General features: G+C 48.6%; 1 protein-coding gene across 1 annotated transcript in view; it reads right to left on the bottom strand.

The window, feature by feature from the left end:
- FIBCD1 (fibrinogen C domain containing 1) overlaps positions 1-19,815 on the bottom strand; it is a 48,611-nt gene that overhangs the window by 13,474 nt on the left and 15,322 nt on the right. The window contains exons 4-6 of the mRNA XM_038745674.1: positions 16,186-16,665; positions 12,131-12,290; positions 11,104-11,240 (exon numbers count right to left, since the gene is read on the bottom strand). Coding sequence (XP_038601602.1) covers positions 11,104-11,240; positions 12,131-12,290; positions 16,186-16,665 — 777 coding nt within the window. The remainder of the gene's footprint in view (positions 1-11,103; positions 11,241-12,130; positions 12,291-16,185; positions 16,666-19,815) is intronic.

Raw genomic sequence — 19,815 nt, 5'->3', positions numbered from 1 at the left:
TCTCTGGGCCTCAGTTACATCATCTGTAAAATGGGGATAAAGACTGTGAGCCCCCTGTGGGACAACCTGATCACCTTGTTACCTCCCCAGTGCTTAGAACAGTGCTTTGCACATAGTAAGTGCTTAATAAATGCGATGATTATTATATTGTTGTATTGTACTCTCCCAAGTGCTTAGTACAGTGTTTTACACACAATAAGCACTCCATAAATACGATGGACTGGTTGACTGACTAAACCTGTGTTAGAGCTGAGCACAGGCATGAGATGTCCAGGCCGTGGCCTTAGGCAGTTTTGAGAGGGGAGCCGGAAGTAGAAGGCTGGAGAATCCAAATCTGGGAGAGGCCCCGGGGCCATCCCAGGGAAGGGAAATGGCCCCTGGACCCGCCGGAGAGCCTCCCATGAGACACTAACATCTGTTTCCCTCTCCAAGGCAGTCCAATCTGGATGTCGGGGCTGAGAGCTCTCTGGAGATTCCCTGGAAGGCATCCCAGGACCTGGGAGGTGTGATTGCCACTCTAGGCAGGGTGCCACTTGTCTGCTGTGTGACCTTGGGCAAGTCACTTAACTATTCTGTGCCCCAGTTTCCCCATCTGTCAAATGGCAATTAAGACTGTGGGTCCCATGTGGGTCAGGGAGGGGGTCCAACCCGATTATATCTACCGCAGCACTTAGTCTAGCACCTTATAGTAAGTGCTTAATATGCACCACGGCTACACTTCTTGTGACCACAGAGCTTGGGGTGGGTGGGGAGGAGGCCAGGTCACCACCTGCCTTGCTCCTGGAGCATCAAATACTATTGATGATGGAGGTGACACCCTTAAGGGGTTAGAGCTGTGCAGGGGGAACATAGGCCTGATTTGTCCAGTTGAGTCAGTCCAGGGGCAGAGGCCTTGGTTACAGGGGCAAGATGGAACCAGTGAAGGCACATCTCCCTGCAGCCTCCTGATCCTGGCCTGCTGACTGCACCACCAGGCTCGGGCCCGGGGAGGGAGGCGAAAGGTGGGTCAGACAACCGGCCAGCGAGAGTCAGGAAGGCGGAAAGTCGGGACGAATGGAGTATCAGCCCGTAGCAAGCAAGCAGGGTCAACGGGGAGGTGGAAAGTGCGTGAAAGGGGTGAGCCAGGCGGGAGAGATGAATGCTGCTGCATCTTGTTTTTCCTACCCTGCTCATAAAATATGAATTCTCCCCCTATGTAAAATAGATTATTTATTTATCCTAACGCTGGAATGTTCTTTTTTTCCCAACTCTGAGAGTTTTCTCCCTCTGTGGCCTGGCTATAGATCATCCGGGGCCAGATTGGGCTTCTGGTCCTCCTCTGGCCTGAGGCCTGTCAGGGAAGCTAGATGAATTTGTTTCTGGCTTTGAAAAATAACAGAGAAAGGCTACCCAGCCTTCTGATCCCTTCTTTGAGATGTCTGCCAAGATGAAGTATTTATGGGTGAATGAGACCTGATCTGAATGACTCTGGGTGAGGGAGAAAGATCCCTGAAAAACAGGAGAGGTTTAACTGGGAAAAGAATAATGATAATTGATAATAATTACGGTACTTGTTAAGTTCTTACTATGCTGGGGTGGTTGCGAGGAAATTGGGTTGGACACAGTCCCTGTCCCACATGGGGGCTCACACTCTTAATCCCCATTTTACAGATGAGGGAACTGAGGCCCAGAGTAGTGAAGTGACTTGCCCAAGGTCACACGGCAGACACGCGGTGAAGACAGAATTAGAACCCAGGTCCTTCTGACTCCCAAGCCAGTGCTCAATCTATTAAGCCACGCTGAACAATTGGGCTGCTCTGCTTGCCCCCGGGGAGGAGCCCATGGGCACCTTTGGCAGGAGTGAACCACAGCTTTCGGTCCCTGGCAGACCCAGGCCTGGGGTGGCGACAAGGAAAGCGATGGGTCAAAGCCTGGCATCGGGTGACCTTGGTGGGATGGACATCCAGGCTTCTCTGGTGGGCCTATCCCCAAACTGCCCCATCTTGGGCCTCTGGTCCTTTTGTGGTGACGGTCCCTCTTGGGATCGTGTCAATTTGCTTCGCCGTTTTATGTTTCCGGTGCTGGTCTATTTCTCTACCAAGTCTCTATTGGAGAGGCCGTTCCTGAGGCCTTGGAAATCATTGTCATCCTAAGGGCCTGAGGGAAGAAGGAGTTCCATCTAGGCTGTGCTATTAATTTGCAGTGTGCTGTTGGGGGAGGGGTTGAGCATCTCTGTGCCTCATTAAGGCTCGTTAGTGAGGTAAGGAAAGTCAGGTTATATTCTGCAAAGGCTGTAGTTTCCAGGAAAAGAACCGTACGTGATTAAGGAATGGAATCGCTCCTACCTCAGCCTCTTCCTTAGCAGGGAATTCAGCAAGGGGCTCTCTCTGCTAAACAGGAGTTGAGTCGGTCACAGCCATGGAATTGGAAAATGTTTTTCCTCCTCCTGATGGACAGCTCAGACATCCCCACCCCCCGGGGTCAGGGACACCTGGAGGGGGCTGGCAGGATCCCTTCCTCCATCTCCTCCTGCCCCAGAGCTGGGGTGCTTTTCATCCCCTACACAGCCCAATCCTGGGGATCCCAGCCCAGCTGCCGGTTTAGAAAGACACTTGTTTCATCTTTTCAAAAGGAAGAAAGCATCACCTCCCCTCTCTGAGAGCTGTGGGGCTGTGGCTGGAAAAAAGGGAGGGGGAAGTCTGCCGGCCAGAGAGCCAATTAGAGGCGACTCTGAACCGGCTGACCCGAGCTGGCGGGGGAATGCCTCATAGAGCGGGCCGAGATTTTCGCTTCTCTGCACTTCTGTGATGGGGAAGTTGGCAGGGCTGGGGATGTGGCGGAGGTGACCCTTCAGATGTATCGATTGCGGTGGTGGAAGTCCTCCCGGGATAATCATGCAACCGGCCCCAATTTCAAATGAACCCCGGCCTGTCCTTACGGAACGGCCCCGGGTCGTGTTTGGAAGCTGGAGACCTCACAGGGCAGGGAGGGTCTGAAGAGAACAATCTCCAGGAATGGAAGCTTCGCCTCTGGTTCTTGTGTATAAGCGTCGCTTTGAGTAACCCCGGGCGGCCCCTCTATCCATGCCTAACCTGATCTATTACCCGGAGGCTTTTTCTTAATGGTTTGCTGCTCCTGGACAGTGAGAAGGTTGAACCGCCGGTGTGGAATAGTTTATTTCCAAATAAGAACCCTGAAATTGTTATTTAGAAGAAAATAAGTTCTAAGAAATAAATGAAGGCTTAAAAGTGGGGCCTCCCTGCTGTGGTCCTTTGTCCCATCTACATCAATAAATTAATGGTATTTATTGAGCCCTTACTAAGTACAGAGCACGGTAACGCTTGGGAGAGTATGGGACAACAGAGTTAACAGACATGTTCCCTGCCCACAACGAGCTTACAGTCTAGAGGGGGAACAATTCTAGATTTGAAGCAATCCTTTCCTCACTGCCTTTTCCTTTCCAATAGATAAGGTGCCTGGGCCAGGCTGTGAAGCCTGCATGTCTGTCTGTCTGTCTCTCTCTCTCTCGGTGTCTCTCTCTCTCCCTTCCTACACACCGGAGAGATCATGGGAAGCTCCCAGTCATCCTTTCTGAGGGTTCTGGAAGGCAGGAGGAACTGGATGACCAGGAACCATTATCTCTTGCCACTAGACTGTGAGCCCCCTGTTGAGTCGGGACCATCTCTATATGTTGCCAACCTGTACTTCCCAAGCACTTAGTACAGTGCTCTGCACACAGTAAGCAATCAATAAATACTATTGAATGAATGAAGGAATTAGACCCAGTGAAGTGATTATCCTAAATCATTCCAGGCACCGCAATGGATACGTGTGAAGGATCGCCATGGCCGAATACGCCTGGGCAGATTTGTCCTGCAAAGCTGATTGGGTCCAGTCGCCAGAAGGATTCAGGAAAAAAGACTCAGAGAGCAGAAGGGCCGAGATAGATCAATGCCAAACTGGAGGGTAGGGTGGATGGGTGTTCCTCCCTCTGGACTCTCCCTGCAAATGTGAAGACCTCATTGCTGACTTTTCATAGATGTTGCAGGCTTGCACTCTGACAAGTCAGCCGGGCGAAGGGACTCCTGGCTTCCCCACAAGAGACTTAGGGGCTCTTTGAGCCTTCAGCAGGGGCGTCGCTCAGTTTTGACTTCCCTCCTATCGGCTTTGCTACCCCCTGGTTTCAGGAAAGGGTCCTGTTGGTCGGAACTGACCTGATAGTTCTATGAATCTGGCGAGCTGAACACAAGTCAGGGCTTTTTCTTCTGGCATTGAGATCTTGGGGTCCCCAGGCCCTCTCCAGACAACCCAGCCAATATTGCAGCAAGTTCATGAATCAACTCGATAAGCAAGCTGGAATGGATGTTTATCAGACCTTTTGATGGAACACCAAGACTAGATTGCCTCACTGACGCCGGACACTAAATCTTTTCCTTTTTGAGTTTTAGAAGGATGTTGAGTGGTCCCAGGGTACCCCACACCAGAGGACTGGGTTTTCTGAAACCCACATCTTTGTACACTTCAGTTTCTCAGTATTAAGTTCATCCTTCTCATCTGGCAGCTTCTCCCCTAGGACCCAGCAGCTGACTCGGTTGATGCTCAGAGTGAGGAAGATTTGGCAGCCTCCTTGAGTGGGGAGATGTCATCTTCAGGACTCTCCCACCTCCCCCTGCCCCTCGTAATGATCCCTTCACCTTGCTCCCTCCTGCCAGTTGCTTCTGGAATCCCCATGCTCTTTCCTCCCCAGCCACAGAGCTTGTACTGAGGCATTCTAGATGCCATTCTAATTCTGGCTCCTTCATTCAGTCAATCATATTTTTTGAGCGCATTCAGTCATATTTATTGAGCACTTACCAGTGTACAAAGCGCTTGGGAGAGTACAATGTGTGACTTTGGGCAAGTCACTTTACTTCTCTGTGCCTCAGTTACCTCATCTGGAAAATGGGGATTAAGACTGTGAGCCCCCTGTGGGACAACCTGATCACCTTGTAAACTCCCAAGCACTTAGAACAGTGCTTTGCACATAGTAAGTGCTTAATAAATGCCATTATTATTATTATTATTACAATATAACATGTGGGTAGGAAACTTGTCTACTAACCCTGTTGTAGCGTACACTCCCAAGCATTTAGTACCATACCCTGAACGTAGTAAGTTTTTTTTTTCCCTGTAGCATTTGTTAAGCGCTTACTATATGCCAAGCACTGTTCTAAGTGATGGGGTAGATACAAGGTAATCAGGTTGTCCCTCATGGGGCTCGCAGTCTTAATCCCTATTTTCCAGATGAGGTAACTGAGGCACAGAGAAGTTAAGTGACTTGCCCAAAGTCACACAGCTGATAAGTGGCGGAGCCAGGATTAGAACCCATGACCTCTGACTCCCAAGCTCGTGCTCTTTCCACTGAGCCATGCTGTTTACCATGTACCAGACATTTTTCTAAGCACTGGGGTAGTTAAGAAGTAATCAGGTTGGGCACAGTCTATTTTCCACAAGGGGCTCACAGTTTCAACCCCCATTTTACAGACGAGGGAACTGAGGCCCAGAGAAGTGAAATGACTTGCCCACAGTCACACAGCAGACAAGTGGTGGAGCCGGGGTTAGAACCCAGAACTTTCTGGGAACTTAAATCCCCATTTATGCCTCAATAAATATCACTGATTGACTGATTAAATGCAAAGGCAGCAAGCAGTCCGAACCCAGCCCTGCTGCAGTTACTCAGCCTGTTCTTTTGGCAAGACTTCTCGACTATTTAAAGGCTTAACGCTGGCTCATCCGAAAGGGATCCTGAATCAGATTCTCCCAGTGCCTAGATTTACTTCCTGCTAAGATGAGCACTTTGGGGGAAGCAGGAACTATTTCACTGTGGGGATTATGCAGGGCCTTGCAGCGGAGTGTACGATAGGCCATAGTACACTAAATGGTCACCCAGTGGTTGGAGAGGACTAAGCCTCCTCCCAAAGTACTGCTGTGCCTCCAGGGTGACACTTTGGAGATTGGAGGTTGAAAATGGTCACCAGCCCACTAAAATGTTTTAGTTGTCTGCCTTCCCCTAAAGAGCATCCAAGCGGTTAACTAAAAAGCTCGTTGTGAACCCCATGTGGGTTCTTATTATGTGGAGCAGGAACTGGGGCCAGGCTGATCATCCTGTATTTTGCCCCATTCTCAATGCATTGTAAGCACTTAACAAATAATAATAATAATAATGATGGCATTTATTAAGCACTTACTATGTGCAAAGCACTGTTCTAAGCTCTGGGGAGGTTACAAGGTGATCAGGTTATCCCACAGGGGGCTCACCGTCTTAATCCCCATTTTACAGATGAGGGAACTGAGGCACAGAGATGTGAAGTGACTTGTTCAAAGTCCTGCAGCTGGCAATTGGCGGAGCTGGGATTTGAACCCATGACCTCTGACTCCAAAGCCTGGGCTCTTTCCACTGAGCCACGCTGATTATTATTTCCAAACTTCTTGTCTCGTCTTGCGCTGTCGAGTTGTCTCCGACCCATAGCAACTCCATAGATACTTCTCTCCCAGAACACCCCACCTTCACCTGCAGTTGTTCTGGTCAAGCGCTTAGTACAGTGCTCTGCACACAGTAAGGGCTCAATAAATACGATTGAGTGAATGAGTAGTGTAGCTGTAGAGTTTTTGGGGGGTTTTTTGGTAAAATTACAGAAGTGGTTTACCATTGCCTTCTTCTTCATTTCCAATCTTCAGGCATCCATAAATTGTAACTTGCCCCAGGCCAGTGGTTATTTGTAATAAGGCTCTTCAAGTTCCTTGTTGACCCGGCCTGGGCAGTTGCCTGAAGAAAGTGGCTCAGTATCAATACCTGCCATTGTATCAGGGGGTAAACCAAGTCCCAGGCATAGTGAATGAGTAATAACAATAATAATTAATAATAATTGTGATATTTGTTAAGGCCTTACTTTGTGCCAGGCACTGCACTAAGCACTGGAGTGGATACAAGCAAATAGAGTTGAACACAGTCCCTGTCCCCTGTGGGTCTCACAGTCTCAATCCCCATTTTACAGATGAGGTAAATGAGGCTCAGAGAAATGAAGTGACTTGCCCAAGGTCACACAGCAGACAGGTGGTGGAGCTGGGATTAGAACCCATGACCTTCTGACTCCCTGGAGAGTGCTCTAGCCACCGCACCATGCTGCTTTTCCTGGAGGTCCCTGGGGATGCCCAGAACAGGACCCAGGTTGTCATAACTACGTCTGTCCTTCCTTCTACCTAGAAGGTGTGAAAAGGCAGGAATGGCAGATAGATCCTCTTTCCACTTTGGGTTCTTTCCAAGGAAGAGTCCGGATGGGGACAGTCTGTTCAGCCTTTGTTCATCAACTTATTTCCAAAATGGGGCTTAAATCCTCTTCCGCTGGAACCGGAGGCTTCAGTTAACTGAAATCTTGGCCCCTTAGGGACCAAACCTGGTCGTGGATCTGAACTGAGCATGCTTTCCGCTTAGCTGGGGAGACCCTCTCTTTGGTGCTTTTAGAATCTCATGAACCCTCCTTCCCTTACCCCATCCCTTCCTTTCCCAATAGGGACCCATGGGCATTTCCATTCCAAACTCTCTGGAACGACAGGCACATCGACCAGTCAGAAGGCATCGGGGAGGTGAAACTTGGAAGTCGGGAAGATTGGATGTGGCTTCTAATGAGAATAGATGGCAACCAGCGGGAAGAGGTACTTCAGTCTCCTTCCCAAACGGCAATTGAGTTTCTACGCGATTCAGTTTGTCAGGCCTTTGATCTTGACGGATGCCTGTACGTCTCTTGAAAAAGATTGGCTTTGGCTCCAAGAATGGATATTAATGTTCAGCTGCCGTGGTTTGGGCTACGTGCCCAAGAATTACCTTCTCCCAGTGCTTTTATGGGGCCAACGCCTCCCGTCCAAGGCTCAAAATCTAAGTGAGAGGTCACGTCCAAATTCCATATTGACATCGCCTGTAATCCCCAGGGATCCAAACTCAGAGCAATTGCCCAAATCCTGACTGACTTTTCCAGAGACTGGGTCCACGGCAAATAAGGTGGAAGATCCATAACTTGGGCCGGTGTCTCTGTCTTTTATTAAGGTTGTCCCAAGCCTTAACTCTGATTTCTGAGCAGAAGCTTTTTCTCTATTACTCAACGTCTCTGCATTTCTGAAGGCAGAGAAGCCCATAACTCAGATACTACTGAACTTCAAAGAGCAAGACAGCTTCTTACCCACAAGGCACATACCGAGTGCATTCAGAATCTCTCTTCTTGGACACCAAAGGCCTAGAATATGTCTTCTTTTAACTCTTCTTCTGGGAATTCCTGTCTCTCATATTCACTTGCTTCTAATGACCAATGCTCTTTTATACCATCTCCTACTGCTGCTGCTGCCTGAACCCATCTTTCTGCAGCAGCTTTGAACAGATCTCCCCCTTCAGCTCTCTCTTCCCTCCCCGACTCCGCATCCTGTTTTCTTATTTGCATCTCAGACGGCAAGGGAAAGCTTCCCTCTTCCCTTCGATCACTGATTTCATCCAGAGCAAAACACTTCACTGGAAATCTGTTGGCTTGGAAATCAATGTAGCCCAAAATATTCAGCAACAACTTCAGCTCTCCTGGTAGGAGACAGACGTACTCTTCCCCACAAGTACCCCAAGCAAAGTTCTAATGGAAGTGGAGGAGAAACTCAGGCATGCTACGAATTTTCACGTTTCACCACCAGAGCCGTGAAAGCGGACACCCAGATATTAAGCCGGGACTTTGGCGCAGGTGAATGGGGAGAGGCCTTGGTTCACATTTCTTCCCTTCTCCCTCTACTTTTCAAAGACCGTTAGGCTTCCCTGTGCTGTCGGTCTTCTGCCCAAACAGGTGAGGGCAACTCAACTCAAGGAGGAAGATGGGATATCAGAGCAGGACCTTCTCTGAGTAGTGATCTGGCCCTGTTTTGGAGGGCCAGACCAGAGGGTAGCATCCGTGGGCATTCGGATTACAGATTTGAATGAGCCCCCACCTGTCAGAAGTGGCCCCCTGTGAGTAACACCCGGGAGGGGAACACAATGGCTATGGAGCAAATGCTTTTTTTATGGTATTTGTTAAGTGCTTACTATGTGCCAAGTGCTGTACTAAACACTGAGGTAAGATACAAGCTATCAGATGAGACACAGATTATGTCCCAAGTGGGGCTCACAGTCTTAATCCCCATTTTACAGATGAGGGAACAGAGGCACAGATAAATTAAGTGACTTGCCCAAGTTCATTCAGCAGACAAGCAGTGGAGCTGGGATTAGAACCCAGGTCTTTTGACTCCCAAGCCTGTGCTCTATCCACTAGGCCACGCTGCTTCTCATGCTGCTTCGGGTTCAGGGGTCTGGACAGACTTCTGTATGACTTCATTTCATTATAATTAATGGTGGTATTCAGCACTTACTATCTGCCAAGCACTGTACTAAGCACTTGGGTAGATCCAAGCTAATCAGGTTGGACTCGTTCCCTGTCCCGCAAGGGGGCTCACAGTCAAAGTAGGAGAGAGAGCAGGTTTTGAACGCCATATTACAGTTGAGGAAACTGAGGTTCAGAGAAGTTAAGTGACTTACCAAGGTCACACAGCAGGCAGGGGGCAGAGCCAGAATTAGACCCCCAGATCCATGCTCCTTTCACTAGACCACCCTGTTTCTCATGCTTCATGTATATGCAGCTCAGGGGATGACATCCTCTAGAACTGGAAGGGGTGGGCATTTTTGCCTCAGGGTGGCCGAATGACCAAAACTGACCAGGTAGCAATGAGCGGGCTAGCCTTTTTGAGCTTTCCACCTGTCCCGCAACACAGTCAAAAGGCTGAGAAACTTTCTCCCAGAGTTTGTTAGTGAACTAGGCTCACTGGGTGCTCTTCGCTTGCTTACAGAGACAGGGACAGCGAAGCAGGGAGATGGCAGCAATAAGAGATTCATTTACAATGGGCCCAAGTATGGGAGAGTGGGAGAAACTTGGATTCTGGTTATTTTCAGGGGATTTCTCCCTCACCAGATTCCACCTTCAGAGCAAGGGCTCCAGTGCTTCTGATGCCCTGATCCTTGATTGGCACAGGCAGAGCCTGAGAAGGAAAAACAGTGCCTGCTAATAATAATAATGATGACATTTGTTAAATGCTTACTATGTGCAAAGCACTGTTCTAAGCGCTGGGGGAATACAAGGTTATCAGGTTGTCCCACGTGGGGCTCACAGTCTTAATCCCCACTTTACAGATGCTAGACTGTAAGCTCGTTACTCCCCATCCCCCCCCCCCCGCGCCTTACCTACTTCCCCTCCTCATAGCACCTGTATATATGTATATATGTTTGTACGTATTTATTACTCTATTCATTTATTTATTTTACTTGTACATATTTGTTCTATTTATTTTGTTAATATGTTTTGTTGTCTGTCTCCCCCTTCTAGACTGTTAGCCCGCTGTTGGGTAGGGACCGTCTCTATATGTTGCCAACTTGTTCTTCCCAAGCACTTAGTACAGTGCTCTGCACACAATAAGCACTCAAAAAATACGATTGAATGGATGAATGAATGAATTGTTGTATTTTACTCCCAAGTGCTTAGTATAGTGCTTTGCAAACAGGTAAGTGCTCAATAAATACCACTGAATGAATAAATGAATATATAACCTCAGGGATCTACTTTACTGCCCAGGGAAGGATCCCGTTGTGGGCAGGAAATGGATCTGTTTATTGTTGTACTGTACTTCCCTAAGTGATTGATGCAGTGCCCTGCACACAGTAAGCGCTCGATAAATACGACTGAATGAATAAATGAATGAATCCCAAGGCTTCTGAAAGACCTTCTGGCAAACATGCTCTTTTCCTGTTGATGGGCCTGAATTTGGATGAGGATTTCCAGTCTGGGAAACAGACTCTTCCTCTCCAAGCATCACTGAGTGGATGAGAATTCTGCTGTCCTTGACGTACCCACCTGACATCTCCTGGGTGGAGGGAGGGCTGGTAAATTTTTTCTTCCTATTTGCCTATTTGCCAGTCTCCCCAACTCACAACTTCCTACTTTAGGAGGAAGCCCCCACGGATGAGAGACCTTGGGTTCCTTCATTTGCCCCACCTGTGTCCGACAGCGATAGACTCGCGGGCTGGGCACTCACCGTCCACCCTCCGCCATCCGTGCTCATGTCGCAGTAGACCTGGAAGCCCGAGGGGTAGTGGGTAGGGAAGACGGAGTAAATCCCATCCTCTTGCAGTCCACTTCCGTAGATGTCAAAGCAGTCGCGTGGACGAGAGCCTGGGGTTCCAGGGCAGGGAGGGGCGGAGAGCCACAAGGGAGGAAAAGAACACCGTGGGGAAGAGAGAGAATGAATTAGTTCAATTCCTGGATTCCCAGAGTCAAGCTCCTGTCCTTCTGTGTCCTATTCTGATTGGCAGCGGATTGCCTGTGTGCATATGGGTGTGTGTGGGTGCGCACGAATGTTGGTGTGTCTTCTACAAATGCTGCTGTCTTGCACCTATCTGTAATTTATTTATATTAACGTCTGTCTCCCCCGCCAGAGTGTAAGCTCACTGTGGGCAGGGAATGTATCTGTTATACTGTTATATCGTACTCTCCCAAGCCCTTAGCACAGTGCTCTGCACACAGTAAGTGCTCAAGAAATTGACTGACTACAAGAGTACCTGTAGGGTGAAGAGGAAAATGGATTGGAGGAAGTGTAATCTGTCTCCCCTTCCTCTTCCATCACTCCCCTTCTCTCCTCCCCAACCCTTTTACCTCCTCCCCATCCATCCTATCCCCATCCCAACCCCACCCTTCCCATCCCTTCCCTTCCTCACCAGCAATCCCTTGACCTGCCTTCCATCCCCAACCCCACTGGGTCAGTGGAAAGCGATCTCCCCTTGTTCCCCTGCTTGCATTAACTACTGAACACTATGGTCTGGGTAGAGGCAGCTACTCCTCCCAGATCAGGGGAAAGGGGAAGATCTTTGGGGACATGATTGGGTGGCCTAGTAGGGTGGGGCATCTGGGTGGGCTTCGAGGGCATTGAGCATTTTCACTGGACTAGAAAGAGTTGGTTTAGAGTGATGTGCCTGGTACTATCACTATATCTACTCCCGAGGGGTGGAGGGAAGGGGGAGAGAGGAGAGGCAGTCTTTGATGCCTCCTGCAGCCTTCTTTCTCACCATTAGAACATCCCCGGGGCCGGGATCCCCTGGCTGGGACTCTCTGTAGATTGGCCTTGACTTGGGGCCTCTCCACCCCCTGGTCCTTTTGCAGGGTGTCCAGGACGTCACTGACGGAACTCACCAGCCGGGCCATGTTAGTCTGGCTCTCGGAGAGAAGCTGCGGGTGGCAGAATGGGAAAAGGAACAGACAAAGGTTATTCCGGCACAGTGGCTAGAACCCGGGCCTGGGAGTTTGAAAGTCAAGGGTTCTAATTCCAGCTCTGCCACTTGTCTGCTATGTGACCTTAGGCGAGTCACTTCACTCCTCTGGGCCTCAGTTACCTCATCTGTAAAATGGGGATTGAGACTGTGAGACCCACAGGAGACAGAGACTGTGTCCAACTCGATTTGCTTGCATCCACCCCAGTAGTATAGTGCCTGGCACATAGTAATCTCTTAACAAAAAACATTATTGTCATTATTATTATTCTCCTTCCTCCCACCCCAGTCAACCCCAAGGCTTGGGGTAGAGAGACCTTAAAGCCTATAGCAGAAATCAGAAGGCAGTCTGATTTCCCACACAGGTGGGAATTAGACAAGGTTCCTGTCTCTCAGGGGGCTCACAATCAGAGAGTTTAAGTGGGGAGAAGGGACAGTCCCTGAGATTTTTCAAACAAGCTGCTCTTTTTCTACCTCCCATGACTACTGGAATTTCTGCTATCTCTAATAACTATCCCCAACATCCATAACAATGATTGCATTGCCTAACTCCACAGAATTTTTTTGTCTGCAAAACTCCAGAGCCATCCAGATTCCCCAAGTGTTTGTGTTGCTATCTAAAAAAAAAATTTCAGTTTTCCTATCCATTTCTACCTCCAACCTGTTTCTCATTTGGGCAGTAATTGCCGGTGGTCTAGCCAAGTGGACCAGCAGATTGAATCATTAAAAAATACAACAGAGAAGCATCTGTCCTGGGTGGCTTAGGCATTTGCCTGCCTGGAGGCAGAGGGCTGGACCAGATGAACTCTGAGGCTTGGCTCCAGATGCCAAATTTGCCAGAGTGAATTCTCAATCTCACACTTTTGGGAATTTCTACTTCTAGTCTAGTGGGAGGTTGGAGGGAGGAGGGGAGGGGGAGAAACTCTATGAATCTTCCTAAATTTCCCAAGCATTTTCTAGTTATTTGCCCAGTAAATTCAGTTCATCACCCAGATCAGGGTGACTTGACACCTCACGGCTTTTTCCAAATCAGTTGTTCTCTAAAACTTCTCTACCCTGACCAAGTAGTCATTACGTCAAACTGATTTATAGTCTTTTTATTTTATTTCCTTTTTTGTGTGCTTTATAAGTCTGGAGTCTGCTTGGAAGATTCCCATTTATACAAGAGAATAACCTCAGATTCTCCATCTCGGTCTTGTGGGAAAGAGAGGGGTAAGAAATCACAATCAAATCTTAGACAAGGGGGAAAAGAGAGAGAGAATGGAGGCTTCAGAGTTGGTGCCTGTCATGTAGTGGAAAATCTATTCCGTTACGAAAGGGAAATGGAAGGGCAGTTTTAAAATATGTCTATAAGATGGGCCTGGCCCAGAAGCAGTTAAAGCTGTAGTCCTTTCAGCCTCCCCATGGTCGGGCCAGGTTTATTCAACATCTGGCTCAGAGCTGTGGGAAATACAGAGGCTTAAGAAGGGAGGGCCAAAGTCATTTGAAAAGCTTTCTGCCGAAGTCACTCGGTGTGTTTCATTACCAAGTCTTTGAGGCTGGCCACATCTGAGCATTCCAGTAATGTACCGAGCATCACTCTGAGCCAATTCATTCATTCAATCATATTTATTGAACGCTTACTGCACGCAGAGCACTGTACTAAGTGCTTGGAAAGTACAATTCAGCAGTAGAGACAATCCCTGCCCACACCGGGCTTACAGTCTAGAATCAAAAATGAGGCAGGAGGGCCGTGGGGGTGGGGCCGTGAAGAAGATAAGGAAGCAGAGCTAGGTAGGCAGGTAAAGATCAGGGGAAAGTCTTTACAAAATGGCTCTGTAGGATTTTTGAGTGTGGACTGATACCTATAGACTGATGTATTGAAAATGGCTTTGAAGAAGCAGTTTTGCCTAGTGAAAAGAGCACAGATCTGGAAGTCGGGGCACTTGGGTTCCTATTCCGGTTCTTCCACCTCCTTGCCCAGTAACCTTGGGCAAGACATTTGCACATCAATTTTCTCATCTGTAAAAACGTTCTCCCTCCCTCTTAGACTGTGATTCCCGAGAAGGGCAGAGGCTCTGTCCGTTCCACTTACGTAATAATGATGGCATTTATTAAGCACCTACTACGTGCAAAGCACTGTTCTAAGCACTGGGGAGGCTACAAGGTGATCAGGTTGTACCACCAGGGGCTCACAATCTTAATCCCCATTTTACAGATGAGGTAACTGAGGCACAGAGAAGTTAAATGACTTGCCCAAAGTCACACAGCTGACAATTGGCAGAGCCAGAATTTGAACCCATGATCTCTGACTCCAAAGCCCGTGCTCTTTCCACTGAGCCACGCTGCTTTGTAACATTTGTTAAGTGCTTATTATGTGAGAAGCACTGTTCTAAGCGCTGGCGGGGGGAATACAAGGTGATCAGGTTGTCCCACGTGGGGCTCACAGTCTTAATCCCCATTTTACAGGTGAGGGAACTGAGGCACAGAGAAGTTAAGTGACTTGCCCAGAGTCACACAGCTGATAAGCGGCAGAGCTGGGATTAGAACCCATGATCTCTGACTCCCGTGCTCTTTCCACTGAGCCATGCTGCTTACATAGTACAGTGCTTGGCCTACAGTCAGTACACAAATTCCACAGTCATTATTATTATCATTAATACATTCTATTAGTTCATATACCCAGTGCTTAATATGAATAACAATAATGATAATAATAGGACCCATTTTAAATTGGTACTTGGAACCTACCAGTGGCTATGCCTATTTTATAAAGAACAGAATGCTACAGGAAAAGCTACAAGGCTTTTGTAACTCAATTCCACTTTTTCCTGTTGCTTACTCATGGCCAGAGTCACCAATCTGCCCAATGACTGAAGCCCGTGAACTTTACGGGAATCTGGGATGTAGGAAAGTTTGTAAGTAGCGTGGCCTAGTAGATAGAGCATAGGCTTGGGAGTCCATTCATTCCTTCATTCAATCGTATTTATTGAGCACTTACTGTGTGCAGAGCACTGTACTTTGCGCTTGGGAAGTACAAGTTGGCAACATATAGAGACGGTCCCTGCCCAACAACGGGCTCACAGTCTAGAAGGGGGAGACAGACAACAGAACAAAAAGAGACCTGGGTTCTAAACCCAGCTCCACCGCTTGCTTCCTGTGTAACCTGGGGCAAGTACCTAAACTTGTCTATGCCTCAGTTTCATCATCTATAAAATGGGGATTAAACACCCACTCTCCCTTATCCTTAGACTGTGAGCCCCATGTTGGGCAGGGACAATTGGACTGTGTCTAATAGCGGGGATGGAGACCATGTATTTTATCCCTATTTTTTATGGAGAAGGAAACTGAGACACAGACAAGTTAAGTGACTTCTCCCAGGTCACACAGGTGGGAAATGATGGATCTGGGATTAGAACCCGAGTCTCCTGATTCTTAGGCCCGTGTTCTAAATGCGCCTGGCGATCTCCGAGCCAGTCCGTGCCTGCTCTTGCGGTCGGGGTCCAGCCTATCAGATGAGGCCGGAAAGAGCCTGGACTTTGGAGTCAGAGGTCATGGGTTCAAATCCGGGCTCCACCAATTGTCAGCTGTGTGACTTGGGCAAGCCACTTCACTTCTCTGCACCTCAGTTCCCTCCGGTAAAATGGGGATTAAGACTGTGAGCCCCCCCGTGGGACAACCTGTTCACCTTGTAACCTCCTCAGAGCTTAGAACAGTGCTTTGCACATAGTAAGCGCTTAATAAATGCCATCATTATTATTATGAGGTGACCAATCGGGTGAGGCGACCACGGGGTCCTCATAGCAGGGAGGCTCACCACCCCCTCCCAAGGTGCCCCCGCTTCCCCCACCCCCCTAGTGCAGCCAGGGACTTACCTGAATGAGACGGCCCTGCTCATTCTGCAGAGCATTTAGGCCCTGGCCCAGGCTGCCGTGCCCTTTCCTCAGCCCGTCGCAGTCCAGTTTCAGTTCCGAGGCTTGGGCCAGGAGCTGGGTCACCTCGTTGGCCAGCGTGGCCAGCAGCTCCCGCTCCTGGCCCTGAGTGGACCGCAGCTGGGCCTCGTGGTCCGTCACGGCCTGCAGCACGGAGGACTGGCCCCCCTCCAGGCGGGTGAAGCTGTCGGCGTGGTCCGGGCAGCGGGGGTCGATGAAGATGTTGATGCGGGAGCCGTCGGCCTTCTCGATGGTGACCAGGGCGTTGTTGGCCTCGTCGGGGTTGGTGCTGATGATGGGCGGGGACTCCGTGACGGGCGAGTGGTAGTGGTTCATGAAGAGGATGGCCCCGGTGACGGTCACGGCCAGGAGGACGGCCACGGACAGTAGGACTGTGCACAGGATGTAGCCGCAGCTCATCCGCTGGGGCCGAGGAGCGGGGAGGAGCAGGTGGGTGGGAGCGGGGGAAGGTCAGGGTCAGCCAGGATGGCAGAGAAGGGCAGACAGGAAGGAATTAAAACAAAGCAGTGAGTGGGAATAGTGGGAATTCTCCCTCCCCGTGGAGACCTACCTAGTTATCTTCTGGCCGAGCGAGGTCTCTCTCTAGTTACAGTGTGAGAACCTTCATTTATTCAATCGTATTTATTGAGCACTTACTGTGTGCAAAGCACCGTACTAAGCAGAGGTATGGGTGTTCATTCTCCTTCAGGGGGACCACTGACCTGCCAGACACCTTTTGGTCCCGGCTTAGTGGAAAGAGTGTGGGATCGGGAGTCAGAGGTCCTGGGTTATAATCCCACCTCTGCCACTTATCAGTTGTGGGACTTTGGGCAAGTCACTCAATCAATCGCATTTATTGAGCGCTTACTGTGTGCAGAGCACTGTACTAACTGCTTGGGAAGTACAAGTTGGCAACATATAGAGACAGTCCCTACCCAACAGTGGGCTCACAGTCTAAAAGGGGGGAGACAGAGAACAAAACCAAACATACTAACAAAATAAAATAAATAGAATAGATATGTACAAGTAAAATAAATAAATAAATAGAGTAATATTTCTCTGTAGTATATTACTAGTAATAGTAATATACTCAAGGGCACTCAACTTCTCTGTACCTCAGTTACCTCATCTGTAAAATGGGGATTAAAACTGTGAGCCCCACAGGAGACAACCTGATTACCTTGTATCTGCCCCAGCAGTTACAAGAATGCTTGGCACAAAGAAGCGCTTAGTACAGTGCTCTGAACACAGTAAGCGCTCAGTAAACACGATTGAATGAAAGAAGGGCTTAACGAATACCATCTTTATAGTTATCTTCTAGTTCAATCATTTAATGAATGGATTGTTGGTAGTATTTGAGCATTGACTGTGCAGAGCACTGTAACAGCCTGTTCTCCATCCCCCTTAGGCTGTGAACCAGATGTGGAATAGGGACTGTGTCTGAGCTGATTATATTATATCGATCACAATGCTTGGCACATAATAAGGATTTGACAAATACCATTACTATTATTATTCACTCAGATCTGGGTTTAGAGATTTCTGAGTGAGTGGCAGGATAATACTCCTCAACCCCCTTGAAAGAGTACAATAGTAGAAGTAGTCATGATCCTTGCTCTCAAGTACTTTCACTCTAGTTACTTGGGTTTCCAATTTCTGAGCCCTTAAGTAGGCACAGTGTCATCTGTCTTGTTTACCTGGACACCTCAATATCTCAGCTTTAAAAGGAACCTTGCAATTTAGCACAGGCCACAGTCCAGCAGAAATGAATAGAGTCCCGGGCAAGTAGGAATTTTAATCAAAACCTAAAACATAGAGCTCAGTACTGGTTTAGTACTTCTTCAGGATACTACTGATGCCCACAGCCTTTAGACAAATACATGGTACCCAGGTTAGGATAGACCCAACGGGTTGAAAATCATGTGGGCAGGAATAATTTTGGTAGTCTGGTAATTTTTTGGAGATTTCACTTCCAGGCTGTTGTACGGTGTATCTGGGATTATTATCATTATTATTATATAATAAGCCCTGTGGTAGATACATGATAATCAGGTTCTATACGGGACTCACACTTTAAGTAAGAGGGAAAGCAGGTATTGAACCCCCATTTTGCAGATGAGGGAATTGAGGCACAGAGAACTTAAGTGACTTGCCCAAAGTCACATAGCAGACAAGTGGTGGAGTCAGGATTAGAACCCAGGTCCTCTGACTCCCGGGCTCATCCTCTTTCCACTACGCCACGCTACTTCTTTAATTAGAAGCAGCATGATGTAGTGAGAAGAAGCATGATGTAGTGGATAGAGCCATCCTAGTGCATAGTATAGTGCCTAGCACATAGTAAGTGCTTAACAAATACCATTATTATTATTACTATTATTATTATTATTATTATTAATTGAACTCTGATTCGAGTTCCGACCTACTGCTGTTCCTGGAAAGGGCCAGGATAAATTCCTCTTCCCTCTGGTGGATAAAGAGTCCTCTCTCCTCACCCAAAAAAGCAAGGCTCTGGGTCCAGTGGAACAGGAGAGGCCAAATTTCCTTCCCACCCTGTCAGTGCTGCAAGCAAAACCCTGACTCTTCAGGGATTACTGCGGTCCCGGCCTGGCTATCGCACAGCATTGCGTCGGTGGTGACCGGGTGATTTTACCCAGGTAGAACTTTGAAGCCCTTCTCTTTTCTAAAGGAGAACAAGGCTAAGAGATATTGCCCTGCGTATTGCTAATTCTAACTTCCCCCCAGGAGCCTGGGGTAAAGTGCAAGAGTTCCCCAACTATGGACTACACATTTCTTTCCATGAGGCCGGCACGCCAAGGGCTCGTGGAACAAAACTCTGGCAATCACTCAGGAACCCAAGAGGATGAATGCATCACCTAACAGCTGGTGGCATAAAATAATAGAGACAGAACTGGGAAAGAGACATAATCTTCCCCGTGAAAGAAACACTTATTCAACAGCTCAGTTACGCATTTGTTGTTACAGACGGTGGAAGGAATCCATAAGGAAAGGCAAGGCAAATGAAAACGTCTGTCTCCTTCTGAAAAGGCAGCAAGCCCAGTCAGGAGGAATGTGTGTGAGGAAGGAGGACCTCCCCCACCCTCCCTGGTCCTACATGTGGGTTGGCACTGAGATCGGTCTGTCAATCAGTGGTGTTTATTGAGTGCCTACTGAGTGCAGAGCACTGTCCTAAGCGCTGGGAGAGTACGATAGGGTTGACAGACACAGTCCCTGTCCCGGAGGGGCTTCTAATCTAACAGGGGAAGAACATTAATTCAAGGGCGATGGGATGTGAAACGTCCCAGAGTGTCTCGGGCATGACCCAAGACCCTTTCCTATCTCAAGCTCCTCTGGGAACCTGTTGAATTCTCCAGCGTGGAGAAGGGTAATGGTCGTGTCTGACAAGGCACTCATCCAATCCCTCCAAGCAGGAGAGGACCGGGCCAGAAAAATCCCCCAAAGTCAACAGGCACACAGCGAGGATTTCACTAATGCCCAGGCTGTTTGCAGAATAATCCCACCCTGCCCTTTCCTCTCACCAGACTGTCCACTCCTCCTCCCTCCCGCTGCATTTAT

Source organism: Tachyglossus aculeatus, chromosome 4 (assembly GCF_015852505.1).
Source record: "Tachyglossus aculeatus isolate mTacAcu1 chromosome 4, mTacAcu1.pri, whole genome shotgun sequence".
NCBI lineage: Eukaryota > Metazoa > Chordata > Mammalia > Monotremata > Tachyglossidae > Tachyglossus > Tachyglossus aculeatus.
This window is presented reverse-complemented; position numbering and strand designations above follow the sequence as displayed.